Raw genomic sequence first — 24173 nt, forward strand, 5'->3', positions numbered from 1 at the left:
GTTACGTGTTGCAGAAAGAATCTGGCTATTGTATAAAGGATCACACAGCCTTGCTACAAACTCAATGTTATTTTGCATAATATGTAGCTTATAGGTTACACTAGAAAGACTAGAGTGACACTTACTGTACATTGCTTTATTGAAATATACTGCCCCCATGTGTTGTAATACATACATTGTATCTCAAAAGCATAATTTGCATCATAGCAAATGTGTACTGTAGATATTTTTAAAGGTATATACTTTATGTACTGGGCAACCTTATTATGAAAAGTAAAGTTTTTAACCACACTGATATTTTAGATGTCAATGTTGTCTTGTTGAAAATACCTAAAGTCTCTGTTAAAGTTTGTAAAAAAAAAATTTTCATAGTAAAGTCCACATTTCAGAATGGTCACGTCTATAAGAAACATCATACAAAAAAATATTATTAAAAAATATCTATTTTAAGTGGTGAGCTTATAGCTGTTTGATTGTCATCAAGTCTGTTTTAAATGTTTATATTAGACTGACTTTTTAAAATAACTATTTATATTTTTGTTAAAAAACAAAAATTTTATACTTGTTTTTCTATTTTAATATTGACATTTAAGACGGTTTCATCTGCAGCACGCATGTTATCACATTTACGTGCCCGAGCCAAAGTTCAGAACTTCCGGTCTTTGCTTGTTTATCGGTCTGACTTGTGACTAAAGTGACCTTTGACAAATATACTAATATACGTAAACATTTGAAGGGGATCAAAAGAAACATTTCATAAAAGTTGTAAAACCAATACCCATTCTTGTCTTAGGACAACTTTTTATGAACTTCATCCTCTCCAATGTTGACTAGTGTAAAAAATTTTTTGGTTTTCTAAAGACGGGGAGATGGCGAGCATGGATCACTGCTGTACGAAGAAAGGTTTGGCAAGAATTCAAGGATCTGTAGATAACATTGTATACAATCATTTTACACAGTAATGTCAGTGTAGTTTTTGATACGCTTTAGCCATGATTTAAACTGAGGTAATTTACTTGTTATTTATTTAGCTTGTTGGTTCTTTGCTGAAGTCTAGTGGAAGTTAACTTTGGGCCACAAAATCATTATGTTGTTGCTGATGAAACCGTCTATAATCTATAACCACTAAAAAAATTATTATGTGTATCAATGCATCATAAAAACTCCTCCTTTAGAGCTTTCTGAAACTCATGATTGTCCTCAGCAGATGATTTATTTAAAGCCTCTTCCAGTTCTGGATCACACACCGCTGGTTTCTGGAGTTCTAGGGATTCTTCAGCTTGTTCCTTTTTTTTAATGTGTGTGACCGCTATCCAAAACAAAGCGTAACCAAACACCCGCAGACAGGCGACCAGTCCCAGAAACAGCAACCTGAAGAGAGAAAAATAAGGTTGAATGTGCATTAATTATAGTCTATGCATTCATAAGAGCACTACATTTGTATATGTATATGTTTTTTAAATGTTCAATTATATTTGTGTTTTTCAAATTTCATACTGCATCAAACAATTCAACTTTGGTTTATAAAAACACTCAAATTATTTTCTTGTAAATGCACCATAAAAATTGCACTGTCTTTGTCTGCTCACCTGAAAGTATGAATGTCATATATTCTGCACGCCCCTCTTCCACCACATTTTCTATTGCCCCATTTCAGACAGGTAGAGTCAATAAGTGCGCCAAAATAAATGGGTGCAGGTATGCCACCTTTAACAGAATGAAATTGAAAACAATGCTGTTTCAGATCTTAATGTGTTTGCCGTCAGAGACAAGAATTTTACGTGTGCAAAGAAAATAAATAAAAATCAACTCAGGGCTCTGTTGTTATAAACAATATTTAAAGTGTATTTTTTTCTGATATTAAACGTTTTTTATTTTTTATTTTGTGAGATTTCTAAGTAACTCACCCAGGACTCTTAAAACAAGCAGTAACATCCCAACCGAAAGAGACTTTAGTTCCGGCTCCACGCACCTGTAAGAACATGTAAGCTCAACATATAATGCATAAACCATTTTCTATGTCTGCAATAACCTGTTCTTCAAGAGTGCATAAAATTGCTTATTTACATGCTAAGGCAAACATTGTTTTTATTATTGTGTACAGTGGAGGTTTTCAAACTTTAGGTTGGGACCCACTTCTTGGTCGCACAGTGGTATAAAGTGGGTCCCACAAAGTCACACTTTTCTTTTATTAAGTTGAAACAACAAATCTTGTGTAAGCACCGGGAACTTCTGTTTCAAGAAAGTGAAGACTTGCCACAACAATAGCAACTCGCATTCAATTATCACATCTAGTTAATACCTTCAACTTATTTCTGAATGAAATGTAAAGTCAGACAGGATTAACCATTGAGTAACAGTAACTTATATTAATTAATCAAAACCTTAGTGAGATGATGAAGATGGGAGTGCTGCCCAGGCAGTACACAAAGAAGCTGACAGACTGAAGTGCCAGGAAGATGTAAAACATTTTAGCACAGTTGCTCTCTCGTGAACACTGTCCCAATGCTGCAGATGAGTTTCCTGCACTCGGAGCCCAGCTCTCGATACACGAACATTCATGGAAAGTCTGCAAAACAATGAAGGTAAAACTTCAGCTGATATTGATATATGGGTGACGGATTAATCATTTAATACAGATATGTGTTCCTGTAGGTCCATTTGCAGAATGCTGTGTCATGGGTTAACATAAAAGGTCATAGGTTTGATACCGAAGAAACATGCTGATGAAAATGTATAGCTTGTAATGCACTGCAAGTCACTTTTGGATCAATGCGTAAATGTAATGTATATTTTAGAATCTAGTCATACTATTTACTGTATAGTATAATTTTTTGTATTATTACTGATGTATAACTTGCTCAAAAACAGGCAATAACAGAACTTGTAAAAGCTCAGAATTTACTTTAAATTGTTTATATGTTTTATATCATTTTATATCCTCCAAATGTGACTTGTTCAAACTGATGCAGATCTTCAGTATTTTATTGCTATATCTTAAATGCAAACATCATTGTTTGTCCATTAAAATCATTATTTTTGTTTGTTTGTTTGTTTTGTCTCATCTTGAGGTTCCTGGCAGTCTAAAGGCCCCAAAATGATGACAACTGACTTGGACAATATATCATGTTGATAATCATCACATCATGAAAATACTTTTTGCAAATATGCTAAAGTTTCATAATATATTCTGTAAAAAATTCGTAGTATTTTAGTTGAATCAACTCAGATTCGCAAGTCATTTTAAAGGTGCAGTGTGTAAATTTTAGCGGCATCTAGTGGTGAGGTTGCGGATTGCAATCAACAGCTCAGTCCACTGCTCACCCTTCACTTTTGAAATGCATAGAGAAGCTACGGTAGCCGCCACCAGAAAAACGTCATTGTCAGAGACAACTTAGAAAAACAGTTTGTCCATTAAGGGCTTCTGTAGAAACATTGTGGCACAAAATGGCGACTTCCACATAAGGGGACCCTCGTGTATGAAGATAAAAACGTCTCATTCTAAGGTAATAAAAACAAAATGGTTCATTATAAAAAGGGATTTATACACCCCTGATAATAAAGTTTTGTGTATTATTTTGCATTTCTGTCAAGAGATCTTTCTAAAAATTACACACTGCACCTTTAACTATTATTAAGCTTGACAAGAGATGAGTTGTTATATTGGTAGTGTTTATTGTTGTAAATTATACATTTTGAGATAAAGTACTAAATTTATATTACTTACACTGAAAATATTTTTTTATTAAAGATAATAGGTTATATTTAGATATATTAATAAGATATTAAAGATATCAAGGTTATATTTTGTCAGAACGTTATTTGCATTATGAAGCATAACTTTACGTAGATAACAAAAAGACTTTAGTTTGGTTTTCACATATTGTAAGTCACAAAATAAATATAAAATTTGTAGATATCATAAAGAATTTGATGGCAAAGTATATTTCACCATATTCCTCCCTGTGCCATCGGTAGAACCACAGCCAGCATGGCAGGGAGAGATGTAGGTGATGCCATTCTGTCCACACACTGGATCCCACTGGCTGTCGGTGCAACCACATGCTAAGTTGCAGGAAGACAGTAAACCATCTATAGTTTGAACTTCCATGGAACTGCCACATAAACAATACACATAATGAAACAGAATCGCATTACATGCATTTAATAATGTTACCAACTTCAGGTTCGTATTTGTGACCAATCTGTGAAAACCCAGCTAAAGTCATTTTTTTGTGATTTGCTGTTAATTAAATCATCTTACATAATGTAAAGGACATTATGCGAGTAAGGTTAGAAAATTGAAATCAATAGGTTAAATCTAACTTTGATGCTCCAAATCTCATCATTAGATTATGAGACTTTAGCCTGGATTTCACAGACAGGATCGAATAAATTTTTTTATTTAATAAAATCCAAACTTCACAATACAATCAGTATGAGGGTACAAATAAAAATGAAATACCTTTGATATGGAGCTGTGACCCCAGCAACATCAATATTTTGGCAGCTGAGAGCAAAGTAAGGCAAAGTGCATAGAAATCCAGCAATAGCTGTATAGAAAGCCATTTTGGAGGCGCCCAGAAGACCCAGTTTAAACTTCTTCATCACCACCCCACTCAGAAAAATACCCAGAGCCACAGCTGGCATAGTAGTCACTCCTGCACACAGCCGATAATGAACCGCGTTAGTGTTTTTTTTTTTACAAATGTTAATATGTGAAGATATTTTGAGGAATAATGCCGGCTGTCACCTATGAGAAAGTTGGTTTTGGATGTGCTCTGTCCAAACTGCTGTTCCAAGTACTTAGGCACGTATGTTATAATTATGACAAAGGCGTTAAACATCATAAGGTTGGAAATCAAGTAGAGGAAATAAATCTTGTTTGAGAGCAAACGCTTCAGAGACGGACCAAACTCTGCAATAAGTAGACACATTTTAGACATGATAATTAATTATAATTAATAATTAAAGTTAATCTTTGTAGGGTTGACATGCTCTACCTTTGGCTATATCTGTCATGGTGGGTGTGTGTTGGTGCTGGTTTGAGGGGTGGTCTAGCTCAGCGCTCTGGGGGATTTCAGGCAGAGCTCGGGGAAGGCACCAGAAAGGCAAAGCAGTCAAAAGTGTCAGACTTCCTGCAACCACATAACCCAACCACCAGGCCCCAACCCACCGAGAGTCCTGTTGGGTGATGCTTAAACTTTCTGATAAAAAATATACAGATGAAAACAATTTACATCTGTGATACATTGATGGATGTATGCATGGCTTTACCAGTTGTGCGTTCTTGCAGCTTATTTGGTAGAGCATTGGCCGTAACCACACTTTAAACTCTGGGAGGCACCAAAACATGCAGAGCTATACCTGTATGTATACTGTACCGTATTTTAAGTCGCATAGTTTGGCGGGTCCTGGAACTTCTAGTCAGGTGCGACTTATACGTCAAAATTGTTTTATATGATAATCAAGAGAAACCATTACCGTCTATAACCGCGAGAGTCCGCTCTGCTCCTGTATTTATATAATTCAATGGGTTCAGTGATGCATAATGACATCGGGACCTTTTTGAACTTTGAGTGTCATCAGCATAACTATGATAATTAATTTTATTATTCTGAAGAATCTGACCTAAGGGTAACATGTAAAGATTAAACAAAAGTGGTCCGAGAACTGATCCCTGTGGGACTCCGCAAGCATATCCACCCTACCCGGTTCAGAATCTCCAAAGGTAACAAAGTAACTCTGACCATGCAGGTAAGATCTGAACCAATCAAGGACTGTCCCAAAGACTACTACAGAGTTTTCCAGCCTGTCTATAAGAGTTCTATGGTCTACAGTGTCAAACGCTGCACTGAGATCTAATAGAACCAGAACTGTTATTTTGAGTCAGTATTCAGCCGTATATCATTTAAAACTTTAATTAGGGCAGTTTCATTACTGTGATGTGGTTGAAAGCCTGACTGAAATTTATCTAAAATAACATTTGAAGTTATAAACTCGTTTAGTTGAATAAATACAGCCTTCTCAATAATCTTGGCTATAAAAGGAAGATTAGAAATTGGTCTATAATTTTTCATTATAGAAGCATCCATCGATCTCTTTTTTAATATGGGCTTAATAGCAGCGGTTTTCAAGGACGTTGGAAAAATTCCTGACTGCAAAGAACTATTCTCTATTTGCTGCAGATCTATTGCTATAGAAGAGTATAGCCTTTCTTCCAGGAGTTTTTGATCGATTAAATTAAAATGTGACATAGTAACCAAGTTATGTCTTGGCAGTTGTAATGACGGCAGAGAGTCAATGTTAGACTTTGTAGTACCAATAGTCCATCTAATATTTGTAATTTTTTCATTTAAAAACATGCAAATTCATTACATTTCGTAGTAGGTTTAAATTCTGATGCTATTTGCTGTATTGGATTTGTAAGCTTATCAACCATGATGGATAAAGTGCGGGTGTTGTAATGCTATTATTGATCATTGCCGTATTAAATATTGTAATGTACTTTCTGCTTTCCTACAATCTCTTTTAAGGACGCTTACCGCTGTGGTGATTCTCCATGGTGATTTCTGTTTCCTTATATTTCTCTTTACCTTCAGCGGAGCAACACGATTGATGACGTGTAATATTTTAGCATTAAAACTATCCAGGAGTATATCAACTGATTCAGCACTTACTGTTGGGAATCTGGCTATAGCTTCTGTAAACTGAGCAATGGTACTCTCAGTAATGTACCTTTTTTTAATAAGAACAGAGTTTACTGGCAAATTCAAGGTAGTAAATGATTAAAAAAAAGACACAAAAATGATCAGACAGGGCTAAATCTTTAACCTTAACAGAAGAAATATCAAGACCTTTAGAAATGACCAAATCTAAAATGTGACCATGAGTGGGTCCTAGCTTATACTCAACAGAGTCTGCATAGCTATTTTCATAATGGCAAGGACCCGGAACAAATCCCTTATTGTGGTAGCTGAGAGGAGGATGTAAGTAATAATTGTGGAGAGTGTGAATGGGTTAAAAATGATGGTGAAAAAGTTGGGTGTTGTTTAGCCCCTTTTTTGACCGGAGACAGGTTCAGAAGGCATTGGTTGTTCATAATTGGAAGAACTGGGATGAGTGAATGAATACTCTGTCCTATTTGGAATCCCAATATCGTGACGTATGTTATCTCAGATCCAGTTTTGCTTTGTAAAATGTCAAAAGACCCAGTGTGAATAATAATCTGCATATTGTCTGGATATGCGGATAGGATAGTTGGCAGCATTTCTGTTAACTTTCTAACCGATGTATCATGCACTGTCAGGTCTTTGCCATTCTGATATGTTTAGTTACCGTATATCATCTCCAATCAAGATCGTGGCTAAGTTATCAACTACAAAGTTTCTTCATTCCCCCGTGCTATTAGTAGTTTTAAGTCCATTTCTTGAGGGTTTTTTTTTACCTTTCAGGCTGCTGTTCTGTGATATTGTTTAGTTGAATAACTTGCCTTTCCAGATTGAATGTCTGTTCTTCGGCTTGGAATTTGTGAAATCATTTTCTAAATAAACGCGACGTTTAGTCCAGTGAGATTTATATATTTTTTGATGCAATTTATACTCCGGAGCGACTTAAAGTCCAGAAAATATTAAAAACATCAAACATGGCACGAGGGGGTCAATTTGGCCATTTTTGATTATTGGGGGTCTCAATGTCTATTGTGAAATGCTTTGGCATTAGCAACGCAAAGGTCATAGGTTTAATACCAGCGTTCATACATATCAATAAACTGTATAGCATTAATGCACTATTTGGTTGGTTAAATGTGTAAATGTGTAAAAAGCTATATTCTTAGTCAACTTACCTTGGCTTACTAAACCAATGTCCACATAAAGATTAGCACAGAGAGATCCAAGGGAGTAACCAAACAGTGGACCGATCACGCTAATTGTGTGTAGACACCCTATAATTCAAATGCACAGAAGGAAAAAAATAACTCTTTTACTGTATATTTGACTTGTATGCTTATACTTTATATATTATCCCAACATCAAATTATCATTTTAAGCTGTGAAGGTCGGCATTATGTAGTGCATTCTAGGTCAATGATGTGTAAAGGTTGTTGTGACAAATTACCACAGTTTACTATAGTAAATATTATGGTATCTTCTATAGTTTTTCATGTGAGAATGTTCCCTCCAACCTTCTTACCTCTCAGATCTTTTTTTTTTTTGAGAATCTTTTGTTTGTATGTTTTCTTTATCGTTCATCATTTATCTCTTATTATAACTCTCATCTTCAGTTCATTATTTTATAATCATTCATCATTTTATCATTATTTTATAATTTACTAATTCAATAGGTCTATTTGTTGACCATGTTTATCTCGTTGTGGCGTTAATCTTTTGACGTCATGCATTATAATGTAACCAAAATGTGGGTTTATTAAAACTATGACATTTGTACTGTTTTTAATTTTACATTCAAATTGTCCATGTTAATCTATTAATCCATACTGTAGATGTGTTTGTAGTCAGGGTACACTTTAAAATATATTGTATGTATAAACCACAGCAGTCTGTGTCAGTGTGATATAAACAGAACAACAATTTTCTCACCAATGTAGAAAGCAGAGTTTTCCGGGCGTGCATAGTCATCTACGAATGATATTCCCAAAGGCACAATGGTGGCTTCCCCGATGCCCCGGATAATGTTTCCCACCATAAGAACAACCCACATGGGCGAGCCTTCCTCTTCTCCGTTTTGACACCCTATACAACCCACACATTGTGCACTTTTATTTTAGGGGGCAATTTAAAAGTAAAACATCACTACAGTTACACCCACATGCATTTCATTACCAGAAACAGGCTGTTGAAGGGGATTCTGGGTGTTAGGTGAGCAGATAGAGCTTAGTGTAAAATTATCAGCATCATTAGTGTGGGAGGCAACTGTCTCATACTCATACCTGTTAGAAAAACAGACACAAACATGTAAATGCCAATAATAAATCTAAAATACATCTAAATAGTTAATCATTATTATAATTATTTCTCACCGTCCCATCAGAAAGTGAGGTAGCGACATTAACAGTGTGCCTACAGCCATCAGCAGAGCTCCTGCTCCAATGATCTTGGGCCTGTGAAATTTGGCACCAAAGTAGCTTACCACAGTAATGACCAACAGATTACCTGCAAGCAATTTATGTATTGTTTTATAGCACAAAAAAAGAACAGAAGATTTACAGCACACCAGTCTGGATCGCTCTCTGCACTTCAGTTGTACTGTTTAGTTCAAGCACTAATTCATTCACATTACAGCATCAGCAGTCTGACTCACTGGTATAAGTGCTCATCTAATGGGTGAACCTCAGCCCTCATTTTTCACTGCACGTCGACACACCTCAACTCACCCATTTCAAAGCTTCCATCGATGACGCCAACAGTGGAGCTCGAGATATCAAACCTTTTCTCAATCTGAGTGATGGTGCTCTTGGTGTAACTCCCCGTCAGAGATTTGGTGAAAAGAGCAAATGCTAGAACTCCCATAAAGATCTTCGCAAAAAAGACAAGTACAGATTTAATATGTTTATTATATTATATTTCAAAGGCTTATGATATTTGAAATCATTTTGAAAGCCAGAAAGAATTTAAAAGTATTTTGTTTTGCTCACTCGCAGCTTCAATTCACCTACTAAAAGTATGTGCTCTTTATGTGGGAAAACTACACAAAGTACATTTGAATGGATATCAAAAAAGGTATGCAAGTACTGGGAGATATTAATACATAATGAAAGTCACTGCTGTCACCTAAATGCATGTTGCATTTGTTAAAATCACACACATCTATAAGTACACTTTTTGCATTTTATTACATGCATTTTTTTTTTGTTATATTTACCTTATATTTTAATGTATTTATTCAGTAAAGCAACACATATTTTATTTACAAATTCAGTCCAATGTCGCAAAACTCCTCCTTCTCAATAATTCGTGAGTTGTATTAGATGTTAGTGTGTGCAAGAATCTGGGCCCGGTTGCATAAAGCACCTTAAGTGTAATTTTCCCTTAAGGTCACCCTTATATTTCCCTTAAATTTAACGGTGTTGCATAAAACAAAATACACACATCGGATCCTGAGGGGTTGCTACATAGGTACATAGTTTTCGAGAGTAGCTGTCTGGCTCAGCTGGCACAGCCTCTCCAGAGTGGCTTCACTGAGGTTTGATGATGACACAGCACTTCGTGATTGGTCGCATGATGACAACGATCATGTACGTTTCATGTTTAATCCAACTTTCAGTTCCATTAATAAAAAAATAATTTAATTTCATACAGTGAAAAGCTAGTATATCTTCATAATTCCAATATTTCTGTTATGTATACATGTATGTCGGGGAGAGCGGGGTTTGAAAGTACCATTTTACAGAATAACTTAACTTTAAAAGATAATGTTATAGACATAGATTTTTTTGCTGTGGGCAATAACTCACAAGTGTGGTCTATCAATACAAGGTGAAACCCTTAAAGTCTACTAATACTCTAATGACAGTTAGTTGATGTATATTTGCAAATTAATGAAAGTTAGTACACATGTAGTGGCAAAGTTATTTATAGTTAGTAGAATGTCTAAATTGGACCATCAAAATAAAGTGTAACCTACTTTCGACCGTACCAATCCCCTAAGGTGACATTGGAGTAAAAAAAATCTACAGTTTAGTTTCATGTGCTCACGTGAAACTTTCATGTGCTCACGCAAAACCTTCATGTGCTTTCACGTGTGCGCGCAATAGTTTCACGTGAGCACGCGATAGTTTTACGTGAGCACATGAAAGTTTCACGTGAGCACATGAAAGTTTCACGTGAGCAAAAGAAAGTTTTACGTGAGCACATGAAACTAAACTTTATTCAATTTTTTCTCCATGTCCCCTTAGGGGCTCCGTACGACCCCACCTGCAAGGACGAAAGTAACACACACGTGGGTCAAAGGTAACACAACAAAACAAGATTTTGTGTTACACATGTTTTTATTAAATAAACATGACTATGGCCTCGTTAATGCAAGCATATTTTGTACTTTATCTTTGTAAAAAATAATGAAATTACATTTTCATTTTAAATTTCAGTTTTATCAAATGTTTCAAAAGCAACCAACAGTACAAACTTAAATTGTTGAGAATAAAATATTTTTTCAACAGTTTGAACACTATGAAAATGAAAAACTTAAATCAAAATAATATACATTTTTAACATATACAAGTGTTACTTTCATCCCGACAGGATCTCCTCACATTTAAACCCGATTTACTTTTAGTTAAAAAAAACTCAGAGAGGTCAAACTTCAGGATTTGTTAGAGCACTAAATAACCTGTAGATTGATCAGTACTGTAACACATGAATTGAGAAACACAACGCTTTAGTAATTTACTTTTCATGGTTGAAAACACCTTTCTGGATCTACACGTGAAAAACGGCGAGTAAATAATGCAATATTTGTCAGGTCTGTCAAGGGTTTGTGCGCTAAAGATGATGTATTTTCTTAAAAGCTGCTTTGCAACACTGCAAAATTGTGAAAAGATCTATAAAAATAAATTTAAATGGAATTATTACCAAACATTTAAAGTTCATGAACTCTGAGAGGGTTTATCTCAACTAAAAGCAACACACAGTCCAACTCTCCTGTATGCAAGGGTCGTAGATTTGGTTTAAACATTGGGGGATGGGCTTTATGTTCTTGAATGTATGCACTCTCCAAATAAAATGTACAAGTACCTTTTACATAAAGGTCCTAATATGTACCATTTTGGTAGAGATATGTACCTTTGAGGTACCAGTATGTGCCTTTAAGGTACAAAAGCCCCAATGACAACTTTTATACCTTCTTGTTAATTTTTTCTGTGTATACAATGGAAGGGAAAGGTCAGCAGACACCACTTTGGAAATCTGGGAATCTAAAAAATATTCTGCACTACTGTTTCAGCGTCCTTAATTTAAAAAAAAATCCTATTCCTCCTGTAGCACATAAAATTAACATTCTGAAATCATGCTGGGTAAACATGAATCATTGAGTGCATGTCTCTTTTACAGCAAAATAAACAGATCTTGCCTTTAGAGTTGGAGAGCAGCAATTAGCTTGAGGCTTTTGGTTCACAATCATCTCTGGATATTCCTTTGTTCCTGGCTCGCTTAACCCATCTGGCCTTCCCTCTGCTGTCATAGTGGACAGGTCAAAAAATCACGATGCAGTTTGAGGAGACAGGCGAGCGATTCAAAGATATTAAATCTGTAAAAAAGATATAAAGTATACTGATACACACATATGTACATAAATAGTATTACTCATACTTTTACAGCATTATTTTTAACCCAGCATCGGGTCAGAAAGAGACAAACCCTGCCCAGAAAATGTTTATATTTGACCCAACATGTTAAAATAACCCAGCATGAAAATTAATAAATTATAAATAATCCAGCGTTTTGAATAATTTTTCACTAATTAATAAAACTTCTTAATGTCCAAACAAACAAAACAGACAGCAGTCACAGACATTACAATCGAATTGTTTTACAGAATTTACTCACATGTTCAGTTCAGTTTGAGGTGCGTCTTCACATTAAGAGAGGGCACAGGCTTTTGGGGACAGGCCAAAGAAATATATCCAGTTTTGAGAGGATTTTATATTTACCTAAGAGCCATCAACTGGAGTTGGCTCATGGTTTCACTAACCATTAACCGGCATTGATTGATTATTACTCTTTTTACCCTAGATTTTAACAAGCCATCAAGTTAACATGCAGCAGGTTGTTTGTTTGATACATTTGTTGGCACATTTCATGAATACGATAAGGATAGGAGACACAAATCTCGTGTTTCTGTTGAGCAACCTATTTATCTAAACATAATGTTCACATTTTTTTAGCATGGCTATCCCTCCAAACAATAAACATCATAGTACATCATGTCCTCTCTTATAGTCACACAAATATACTATGTTAAAGCATATTTTTAGTATTACCATAGTATACAGTATAATTATTAAAATCATGCAACACATTTAAAGCAACACCTGTAAATCAATTAAGTTATTTGGAAAAAAAATCTGAATTTTGTATAAAAGATTCACTTATTGATAAGAAGGGTGGCGTGAATTACTTTCAGCTGCAACAGTTAAAAAGTGGTCTTGATTTGACAACACCGCCAATGACAGGAGATTGTGCAAAGGTACGTTATGCAAATACATAGTTTGACAGGCAACTAGGACACCCTATCATTGCGTTCAGACCGAATGAAATGATTGGGTGAACATGTTACGGTCCTCCTGAGCCTTTTAGTGAATTATCAACCAGTTTAACAAAAATGTTTCTGGACAAAAATCGCCTACTATGTCTTTAAGGTCAGATCTCTCATTTACCATCAGGCATAGCAGTAGACTGAATACACACAGCCATTCACTGTTCTACATACGTGAAGCAAATAACCATTGAGAGCTTTATTGTTGAATTAAGAAAGACTGCATATACATAAACATTTAAAAAGACAGCAATACAGCTATGATGGAATTGTTGAATTGGTTGTAACATTTTTGGGAATAATGGAAACATTTCCCCTGCCTCAACAGGAACTTGATGCATAAACTATGATTAAGTGAAGTGTATTTGATACAGTCTTTGCAGGTTTGCTGATTATTATATTTTCCTGCGCCTTCATTAAAAGTCTATGGATGTGTTGTCCTTCTGTTTTAGAGTAGATATTATTTTTCATTTCTTTATTCAAATTTCTTTATGAAACATGCAAACTCTTTGTTGTAGAATACATATGATCCAGAGTGTTTGGGAAGGGGTAGACTCCTGGGAAGGGGTAGACTAACCTACCACCATTGAGTTTGTTAAATGAGATACAGAAGATGATAGCTGCTCTTTAGTGCTGGTTATTTGTGTCGTGTTTTCTCTGGGACTTGTGTCTGTTTTGGATCCATCAGAGCTGCAGATCTCTGAAGTCTGAAGTTCAATTTCATTTCTCCTGCTAGTGGCTTGCTGTAGTGCCGTGACCTGGTCCTTACTAAATTGTTTTCTAAGAAGCACTATGACAGGAACGGCGAAGAAATAGGAACAGCCACTCAAACATGTGATCAAGCCCAAGAAGATTATTCTGAAAACAAAACAGCAGGGCTTTGTTGGCACTGTTTGTTCACTTTGTTGGTTACACATTCATATTAAAATTCATAGTATGTAAAAATGTTGTAATTGCACTTTTAATTATACATATTGTAATTGGATTATGAAAGTTGTGTTTCTTTTGTTTTTTTAGACTATAGACATTTATATAGATTTGACAATTTATAAAAAAAAAATCTTTTGCCATTTTTCTGGACAATGTCCATATATGTCCATATCTAATAAGGACAACTGTTAATAATTTCAAACCCACATACTCACCTGTACATATCGGAGTCGTACATACGACATGCACCTTGGCCTTCGCACCTCTTCAGTCCCCATTTCAAACATGTAGAGTCGATGAGAGCTCCAAAATAGACAGGTGCAGTAATACCACCTCCAGAGACAAAAAAATACTCTAAAACTCAGTTCCATGCAATATATTCAAACTAACATTATGCCCAAATGCAATGTTTTATTATTTTTCTTGTATAACTATCCAATAACATGTTTCAGAATAAGTTTTGTACCGAGTGTTCGCATTATAAGTGTTTGAATACCCAATGCCAGCGACTTCAGCTCAGGGGGAATGCATCTGAAAATAAATAACAGTAAGTGACCCTGTCTGTGAAATCCAAGTCTCGAATTGTGAGATTTGAGCATAAAAATTTTAAATTAATTTAATTTACATTAATTTAAATCTTTGACATGACCTTTCTCAGTCAATAATAAAGATATTGGTAACACTTTACAATAAGTTTGTATTAGTAAACGTTAGTAAAAAGATTTTACTAAGAATAAATAGAGAAATTAACATAAACAAAGATTAATAAATGCAGTAGAAGTATTGTTCATTGTGTAGGTCATGTTAGCCAATACATTAACTTATTGTTAACAAATGAAGAGTTTCGTTGCAAAACGAGATAACTCCGTTTTTAACATTTTTGTCAAAACATGTTTATTATTATGTTATCATGTTATTATTTTGTTTTATGGTGCAACTTAGCTGTATTTTTTAAGTTATGAAGGTTTAAATCAAAACAAACAAATTGCAGTTGAATTGATATTAATTGGAATGCACAACCAAAAAACGAGATTTCTGAAAAATTAAAAAAATGGAGTTTGCAACAAAACTCTTCAAATACAACCTTATTGTAAAGTGCTACCAAGATATTATGTAAGGTGATTTTTTGTTGAAAACAGCTAATAAGAAAAAATACTTTAGCAGTGTTTTCACAGACTGGGCCACATCAAACAATAATTATAAACATTAATTATAATCAAGAGAAATATATTAATAAAAAAGCAAAATGCATTTAAAAGGCAAATAATTAGCCAACCTGTCTCTTGTAATTTTAATGTAATTTATAAAAACAATAAAATAATCCTACATACGTAAATTAACTATTAATTTAATGTGATTACCAGCATATAAAAAAATCAACAAATTAAAAAGTGATCTACAAATATGCTGTGAATTCTTATGGAAAATATTTTCCTCTTCATTTTTAAATAACTACGGTAATTGTTCAATTACTAACCGTAAAATAACCATGTATCCTGGTGTTGTGCCTAGAGACTTGATAAAGGAGCTCAAGACAGATATTGCCATATAGGAGGTGAAACTCTGAGTGCATTCCGGTCCCCTGGGACACTGACCCAGAGACACAGACCTACTGCCCTCTACTGGCGAGGGGATAAAGACACAGCTACAGTTGTGGAAAACCTGTGAACATAAAAAGCAAATGTGAAAATAAAATGTTCCTGCCTTAAAAAATAAAAATTACTTTGGACACCGAATATACTTGCAATTATAGTATCACCCATTTGCACTGTGTTTTAGGATTCACCTAACTATAAATGATTATTGCAATACAATGCCTTAGATAAAGTCATATCTTTAAATTATCTATAATTTGGATGCTTTTTGTTTGAAAATCTATGATTCTTAAAAATGCTCTATGGAACAGTGCATAATATCTTTGTCTTAAATCTAACCATTTTTTTGCCATGTCCTGTGGAGCTGGTGCATCCTGCAAAACATGGCGATGTGTATGTAATTCCACTATCTGAGCACACCGGATTCCATTCACTTGTAGAGCAGGAACAGTCCCGGTTACACACAGACACGAGTGAACTTTCATCGTGTGATATACTGGCAGTCCTGAAGAGAAATTCCTGAATTGGTGATTGTTGGTAACATTGTTGCAACAACAAATTTTGCAGTGAGGAAGTTGAGAACAGTACGCTTTGTTCAACTGAACTGAAAGACAGTGTTTACTTACAAAGAAATACAAACACTTTACCCATTGTAGGACACAGTGAGCCCGGCCACACGCACATTGTCACACTTTGTGCCAAACTGTAGGAGGAGCAGAAGGCAGCCTGTGAGGGAGGTGATAAAGGAGAACTGGGCTCCCGCTACCACGCTCAGCTTGTATCTCTTCATAAGTAAACCACCCAAAAATATTCCCACGGCAATTGCAGGCAGGTTAAGGACCCCTGTGAGACATGACATGGGTCAATCCTATTAATGTCAAACCTGACATGCTTCTCTGTGTGTTAGATGCTGAATTGTGTGTTTTCCTGTGTTTGGAGTTTTGTGTAACCCATTCTGCATTATTAAATGAACAATCTTTGTTTATCCATGCAAATTTTATCTTTAAATCTTTTAGGGGCATAGAATTTAAATGAAGCCAGGATAATTGCTTTAGTTATATTAGGACATTTAGGCATAGTTTTAACATATTTAGGAAAATATTTTGAGGAATGTTTGTAACCAAACCGATCAGAGGCCCCATTTAGGGAAAAAGAATACTATGGAAGTCAATGGGGCATCTTGGTTTGATTACTAACATTCTTCTAAATATCTCCCTTTGTGTTCATCAGAACAAAGACATTTATACTGGAACGTAACAACATGAGAGTGATTAATGTTGACAGAATTTTCATTTTTGGGTGAACTATCCCTTTAAGACCATTTACATGAAAGGCTTACCAATAAGGAAGTTAGCTCTTGATGTAGACTGACCAAACTGTTGCTCCATGTATTTGGCTTTAAAGGTGAATAGGCCGATGATAGAGTTGAAATTCAAAACAAGCTCACATAGTAACAGGAAGTATATGGGAGTGCTCAGGAGTCTTTTCAGCGAAGGCAGGAATCCTTCAGTAATAATATTTACATGAAAAACACAGAGAAATATATAAGTGATTCCTATCAACTAAAAAAATAGCTTCAACTTTAATTTTAGACTTAAGACCTTTATCCATAACCTGCTTTAAAGTAACAGTTTGCCAAAACATGTTACAATTGTCATTATTTATTCATGTCGTAATTAACCAATGCTACTTTCTAAGCTAAACACAAAGTAAGCATATCAAAACATGACAAATATACACTCACCTAAAGGATTATTAGGAACACCTGTTCAATTTCTCAATGCAATTATCTAATCAACCAATCACATGCAGTTGTTTCAATGCATTTAGGGGTGTGGTCCTGGTCAAGAAAATCTTCTGAACTCCAAACTGAATGTCAGAATGGGAAAGAAAGGTGAGCGTTTTTGAGCGTGGCAAGGTTGTTGGTGCCAGACGGGCCAGTCTGAGTATTTCACAATCTGCTAAGTTACTGGTATTTTCACGCACAATTTCTAGAGTTTACAAAGATTGGTGTGAAAAGGGAAAAACATCCAGTATGCGGCAGTTCTGTGAGCGAAAATGTCTTGATGCTAGAGGTCAGAGAAGAATGGGCCGACTGGTTCAAGCTGATAGAAGAGCAACTTTGACTGAAATAACCACTCGTTACAACCGAGGTATGCAGCAAAGCATTTGTGAAGCCACAACACGCACAACCTTGAGGCGGATGGGCTACAACAGCAGAAGACCCCACAGGGTACCACTCATCTCCACTACAAATAGGAAAAAGAGGCTGGAAAAAAAACTGCCTGGACTGGAAACATGTTGCCTGGTCTGATAAGTCTCGATTTCTGTTGAGACATTCAGATAGTAGAGTCAGAATTTGTCGTAGACAGAATGAGAACATGGATCCATCATGCCTTGTTACCACTGTGCAGGCTGGTGGTGGTGGTTTAATGGTGTGGGGGATGTTTTCTTGGCACACTTTAGTCAACCCTTAGTGCCAATTGGGCATTGTTTAAATGCCACGGCCTACCTGAGCATTGTTTCTGACCATGTCCATCCCTTTATGACCACCATGTACCCATCCTCTGATGGCAACTTCCAGCAGGATGATGCACCATGTCACAAAGCTCGAATCATCTCAGACTGATTTCTTGAGCATGACAGTGAGTTTACTGTACTAAAATGGCCCCCACACCAGATCTCAACCAAATAGAGCATCTTTGGGATGTGGTGGAATGGGAGCTTCGTGCCCTGGATGTGCATCCCACAAATCTACATCAACTGCAAGATGCTATCCTATCAATATGAACCAACATTTCTAAAGAATGCTTTCAGCACCTTGTTGAATCAATGCCACGTAGAATTAAGGCAGTTTTGAAGGCAATATCTTGTATTATTCACTTCCTAAGAATCACTTTACTGTTTTCTAATCTTTAAGTTGCTTTGAATAAAAATGTCTGCTAAATGCCTGTAAATATAATTATTTACCTATTGCTATAAGTTATACAGCTTTGTAAAGACATGTTGATGAGTAACTGACAATATTTAATTCTGGAATTTGGATCCAAATTTCCTTTAACCATTATTTATCATCTTGCATTAAAGGGACACTCCACTTTTTTATGCGATTTTCTAAGCAGATATGTCTAGGAACTATTTTACCATACCACCGAAGAAATGTAGATAAGTGGCTAATAGGGTATATGTCAAACGTCACGTGATCAAACCGTAAAACTGGGTTGATTGCTTCCAGTTGCCGGCATGTGCTATCGTAGCTTGTTGTTGTTATTCGTAGTAGTATTATTTGGGTTACGTTTTTTTTTTTTTCTAATATCTGGATGTATGTGAGAAGAAAATGCCTTTGTCAAAAGCTATAAAGTAAAAAATAATTAGCTTGATTTACTAAAAGATATAGTGCATAATTTTTGCGTCCCTCTTTTTAAGCAAGTTTCACATAGAATTTTAAGCAATTCCTAAAAAAAAAATTTGCTTAAACTGCTTAAAATTCCAGGTAAAACTTATTTTAAAAAATTGGGGGCAAAAATGATGCACTATATATAAATGTTTTAGTAAATCCAGCGTATTCTTTTTTTCAGTGTACATATACCCTATTGACAAAAACCTTTGCAGAAAATATTGCATTTGCTTAAAAGGTGGAAGGAGGTTACCTTTTGCAATGCTGGTCAGTTTCACTGAGTACGTGGTGTGCCCATGATCCACATTTGAGTTTTCCCTCCCTTCCATCTCCCCTTGTTTGGGTGAAGATCTGGGAAGGAACCAGAAAGGAATGCCAGCAAGCAGTAGAAAGGCAGATGACACAAAGAAACCGAGCCACCAAGCCCCTACCCAACGTGTATCTCTTGAAGTGATGGTCACATTGTCTGCAAGGAAATGGGATAGAATACGTTAAAAAAGAATATGCAAAGCTCTTCAGACACAACTTGCAAGTAAAAAGTTAAAACGTATGAAAGTTCACATGAATCCGAATAGCTCTAGGTGCTTACCAATATCGACAAATCCAATATCCACATAAAGACTGGCACACAAGGAGCCCAGCAGAAAGCCACATATGGGACCCAGCAGTGTAATAGTCTGAAGACATGCTATACATGAAGAATGGAGATTATTAAATAAATTTGCCCACTTTGACATCATAAAATCATTTGGTACACTGTCAGTAAAAAGACCAAAATATGGTCCCTAGCTGACACTGGGGTCAGCTTTTAATAAGTACATTTTTTCACCTAAAGAGTTCATAAAAGTACCTCAGAGGTACAGTACATAAGCACCTCATATACCAAATGTATACATATCCTTACCTAAATAGCACATTTAAGGACCTTTTAAAGGCTATTGCCCCTGTGAAAGCTAGCAGTGTTAAAAAAATTATATCCAAGAACAACCGCTTACCAATGTAAAATGCTGAATTCTCTGCTTTCGCAAAATCATCAACGTAAGAAATGCCAAGAGGTGTGACTGGTGACTCTCCGATTCCCCTGAGAGCATTTCCCAAGAACACACAGATCCACATACTTGAATCAGGATCCTTTACACATTCTAAGGTTTGAACAGCGAATATTCCTTAAAAAGTCTGAAGAATACATTTCTATAAAATCAATAACCATGAAAACTGAACATTTTGTGTTTTTTATGTTAAATCTGGTATAGAAACATACTTAATTGTCAAAAAGCAAGAAAGTGTAATAGTCCTAATGTAGATTATATTCTCTTCAAGCAAAATGTTGTTAGTATAAAAAAGTTACCTGTTACAGTGTTATTAGAAGACTTGACGTGAACATTTGTGTAATCACTTTGAGCCATTAAACCGTACTGACAAGGAGCTATACTGAGAGTCGTGTTAGCAAAGCCTTGTGTTTCCATGCCATATTTGTACCTGTAAGAAGAAAACTGAAAGAGTTAAACACTGAAGTAACTGATGAAAATTGACAGATACATGTTGAATAAATGCATGTATAAATGCATGCACCGGCCCATGAAGAAGTGTGGCAGTCCGGCAAGAGCTGATCCAATAGCCATGAGAAAACATCCTATCCCTATTAGCCGAGGTCTGTGCAGTGCCGCTCCGAAATGACTGACCAGTGCCATGAAGAGCAAGTTACCTGAAATAAATCAAATAAAAGAACAGTCAGTTAGCTGTACTTATAAACAAGTACACAAATATTGACTATAAAAACACTACAAGGATGTATTTGTTAACATGAATTAAAAACAAGCAATACTTGAAGCATTATGTTTATGTAGTTCTACCCATACAAACCCATCTCAAAACCGCCATCAATAATACCAACAACAGAACTGGCAAGGTCAAATCTCCTCTCAATCTGAGTGATGGTACTCTTCATGTAGGCTCCACATAGAGCTTTGGAAAAGTATACAAAGGAGAGGGCGATGATGAAAATCTGGATGAACGTAGAAAGAGAACAAAATGGAGAATTAAGTTTGGCGAAAAATACTGGAGACTGTAATTTTGAAGAATGATCAAAAATGTCATTAAAATTATTTACATTGACAACATATCACATCCAGTAAAGCACCTTTAAACTAGAGAAGCAGAATTTTTTGGGGGTCCTTTTCTCTGGAATGCAAAGGACCTCTTTACCACGGTCCTCTGGAGCTGGCTCGCTCATTTTGCTGCAACAATCCTGTTGATTAATGTTGAAATACTTTTAAAGTTTATTTTGAACCTAAACACAGAGACCCCAGTTATCTGGGAGTAAAGCCTCAGTAAATTTATGAATAGAAGTGTAAATGTATTATGTTTATGGTAACTTTATTCATGAATTTTTATTTAAGACACTTTAACCCTTATGACATTTGTTTGCCTTATGTCTTGATTTGGCCACAACTTTCTCTGTGTTTCAGCAAATTGAATGATTTTTTGTGAAAAATCATATATTGACACATATTTTGGGAAAATGCTTTGCATTTTTTTAAAAACTCAACAATATCATGTACAAATTTACTACCCTTTTGGGTTGATTGTGGACAAAACAGCCACTAAATTAAATGACAGTAAAAAATCATCAGATTATATATTTTTTGCATAAATCTGAGTACTGATCAAAACCAAATGTTTACAAAAATTCCATGATTTAAACTCTTTAATTGCAAAGTTTATAAGTGATGTCATTGATTTGGGGAAAAAAACGATAGATTTTGAATATAAAAGGGATTGTGGACTGTTTTTTTACCATTTTCACAGTCTTGGAAATTTCAAAGATAAGTAAAAACATTGACTTTGATGCATTTTTAGTTTTCATAAGCTGTTAAACTTCATATAACTCAATGTACACACCAAAAATTAAGCTCAGTTTTTTTGCACAGACCTACTAAAGGGTTAATAGTGCCACATGGTGATCAACTTTGCGAAAGGAAAAACCAAGAAACAATCCAGAATGCATGATTATATGATGTCATGGCTTTACAATCAAAAAATGTCATTATAATGGAAGTCAATGGGGAAAAAACAGCCACGAACAACAAATGAAGGACAAAAAATTCAAATATGATGCTGCACAAAAACTAAAAATGCATCAAAGCCAATGTTTTGACTTATCTTTGCCCAAGACTATAAAAAGGTAAAAAAAATCCAGTCCACAATCACTTTTTCTATTGAAAATTGGTCATTTTGTGTGTTTTCCCCAAATCAGTGACATCACTCATGAATTTGGCAATTAAAGAGTTAAAACAAAGAATTTTTGTAAACATTTGGTAGTTTTGATCAATATTGAGGTTGATTAACAAATTTATGAAAAAAAAAAATCTGATACATTTTAGCAGTGGTTTATTATTGTGACTTTTTTTGTCCATGAACAACCCGAAAGTGTAAATTTGAACAACCCACAAGGGTTAAATAGTACCTTAAACAAAGTTTCTTTCTTTTATAATGTAATATCATGACAATTCTGTCATGTTTTACTTAGGCCTAACATTGTGTATTTTCCAAATTTGTAGGCTTTGTTCTGTAAATCACAAAAAGAGATGTTTAGCAGAATGTTAAGGATTGTCTCAGTCCCCATTCACTTCAATGATGGAGGAAGGATGGCAAAAATTCTTTCAAATCTTTTTGTGTTCAGGTGACAAAAAAGTAAAACAGGTTTGGAAAATATGAGGATAAGTAAATGATAATAGATTACAATTTTTATTTTTGAACTATCCGCACGGTAAAATAATCTTTTTGCACATAACTGTTTGTTTAAGTTAATTCAAATTATTTGTTAATTTTTAAGATTTACAAGTCATTATAACTATATTGCCTAGAGGTTTCTGTACAGTAACTTATAAAATATGTCAATGACCTATGCACCCACAGGGGGGCTAAGGGCTTAAGTAACTTATAAAATAAAGTTGACCTAACTAAAGCAAATTCAACTTGATAAAATAAAAAGCAGCAAACTATCTATTGTCAAGAGAGTTGTAAATCCTAGCTGAAGTGCAAAAATATTTTTTACAGTCCATTTAAAAGAGAAATATCTACTAATATGTAATAATATGTACTAATATGCACTAATATGTACTACAGTGACAAAAACATTCCCCTAGCCTTTATCTCATATTCACATCAACAAATTGAACATCTACTAGATTGAAAATAGCACATAAAATGTATTTTACTGTATATTAAAGACAGCTGAAAATACAAGAAGTTTAAAGGCAAATGTTTAAAATTTGTATGCAGTTCATACAGATCAACTTTCCAACAGTAAAAGAGTTTGTTAAAAAAAAGTTGTTTAAAGTTAAAAACTTACCTTGTGATAATTTATGTTGAAGTTCAGATATTCCAAACTTTGCAACAGGCAAAGGCAAGTGTCTGTTTTATTGCCCCATTTTTACAATAGCTGGCTAAGATTACAAAACATCTCATGCAAAAATCTTTAATAATAGGCTAAAATAATGCAAAATCTGCAGAAAATGTTGAGCATGGAACATTATTTTATAGCAAAAGCAAATCTTGTGAAACACAACTATCCCTTTCACCTTGTTTTCATGCATGAGTTACTCAGAGTAATCCTCTCAGATTAACTGTGTCCCTTCCCAGCCTGCATACACCCATTCATCTGAGTGATGTCAGGGGTCTGAAGAAAACAAAGGGACTGAGGGAAATAAATTGTGTTGTAAAGTGTGCTGTACCTGACACGGGACATACTGTAGGAAGTAATCTCCCCAACAGAGAGGCGATGTGTTTCTTTAAAGCCGTTGGTTTGCTCTCCAAGCCAGTCCACCCAAAAGCTGCTCCACATTTTTATTCCAGCAACGCATCAGCTCAAAAGGACACGCACAGTCCAACACATGTTGATGAAAGAGTGTTTTTGTCACAGTAAAAGCACAGAAACCTGGGACCTGTGATACAATATTTTTAATGCCAAAGTTGGC

The 24173-nt window shown here is 35.1% G+C and overlaps 2 protein-coding genes across 5 annotated transcripts; both read right to left on the minus strand.

The window, feature by feature from the left end:
- Nucleotides 1-115: 115 nt before the first annotated feature.
- LOC135760650 (solute carrier organic anion transporter family member 1C1-like) lies at nt 116-12722 on the minus strand. 2 transcript variants are annotated; one of them, XM_065274727.2, is made up of 15 exons: nt 12564-12722; nt 12088-12264; nt 9395-9536; nt 9041-9173; nt 8844-8950; nt 8601-8753; nt 7847-7945; nt 5004-5207; nt 4754-4918; nt 4466-4661; nt 3953-4115; nt 2385-2569; nt 1908-1972; nt 1590-1707; nt 116-1371 (listed from the first exon to the last, which is right to left on the minus strand). In XM_065274727.2, the coding sequence occupies exons 2-15, from the start codon at nt 12196-12198 to the stop codon at nt 1155-1157; spliced, it is 2058 nt and encodes a 685-aa protein (XP_065130799.1). In that variant the 5' UTR covers nt 12199-12264; nt 12564-12722; the 3' UTR covers nt 116-1154. The 2 variants fall into 2 exon arrangements, with proteins under 2 accessions (XP_065130799.1, XP_065130800.1); XM_065274728.2 differs by lacking the exons at nt 9395-9536; nt 12564-12722 and having other exon boundaries at nt 12088-12222.
- A 649-nt stretch (nt 12723-13371) lies between these two features.
- On the minus strand, nt 13372-24039 carry slco1e1 (solute carrier organic anion transporter family, member 1E1). 3 transcript variants are annotated; one of them, XM_073815947.1, is made up of 15 exons: nt 23549-23827; nt 21335-21442; nt 21058-21199; nt 20767-20899; nt 20543-20673; nt 20190-20336; nt 19784-19882; nt 19448-19660; nt 17137-17301; nt 16445-16640; nt 16137-16302; nt 15680-15864; nt 14699-14733; nt 14418-14535; nt 13372-14130 (listed from the first exon to the last, which is right to left on the minus strand). In XM_073815947.1, exons 2-15 carry the CDS (start codon nt 21425-21427, stop codon nt 13845-13847), a joined length of 2109 nt encoding a protein of 702 aa, XP_073672048.1. In that variant the 5' UTR covers nt 21428-21442; nt 23549-23827; the 3' UTR covers nt 13372-13844. The 3 variants fall into 3 exon arrangements, with proteins under 3 accessions (XP_073672048.1, XP_065125389.2, XP_065125388.2); XM_065269317.2 differs by lacking the exon at nt 23549-23827 and adding an exon at nt 23931-24039 and having other exon boundaries at nt 13383-14130; nt 14669-14733; XM_065269316.2 differs by having other exon boundaries at nt 13383-14130; nt 14669-14733; nt 23549-23824.
- Between the last annotated feature and the right edge of the window lie 134 nt (nt 24040-24173).

Source organism: Paramisgurnus dabryanus, chromosome 1 (assembly GCF_030506205.2).
Source record: "Paramisgurnus dabryanus chromosome 1, PD_genome_1.1, whole genome shotgun sequence".
NCBI classification, from domain to species: domain Eukaryota; kingdom Metazoa; phylum Chordata; class Actinopteri; order Cypriniformes; family Cobitidae; genus Paramisgurnus; species Paramisgurnus dabryanus.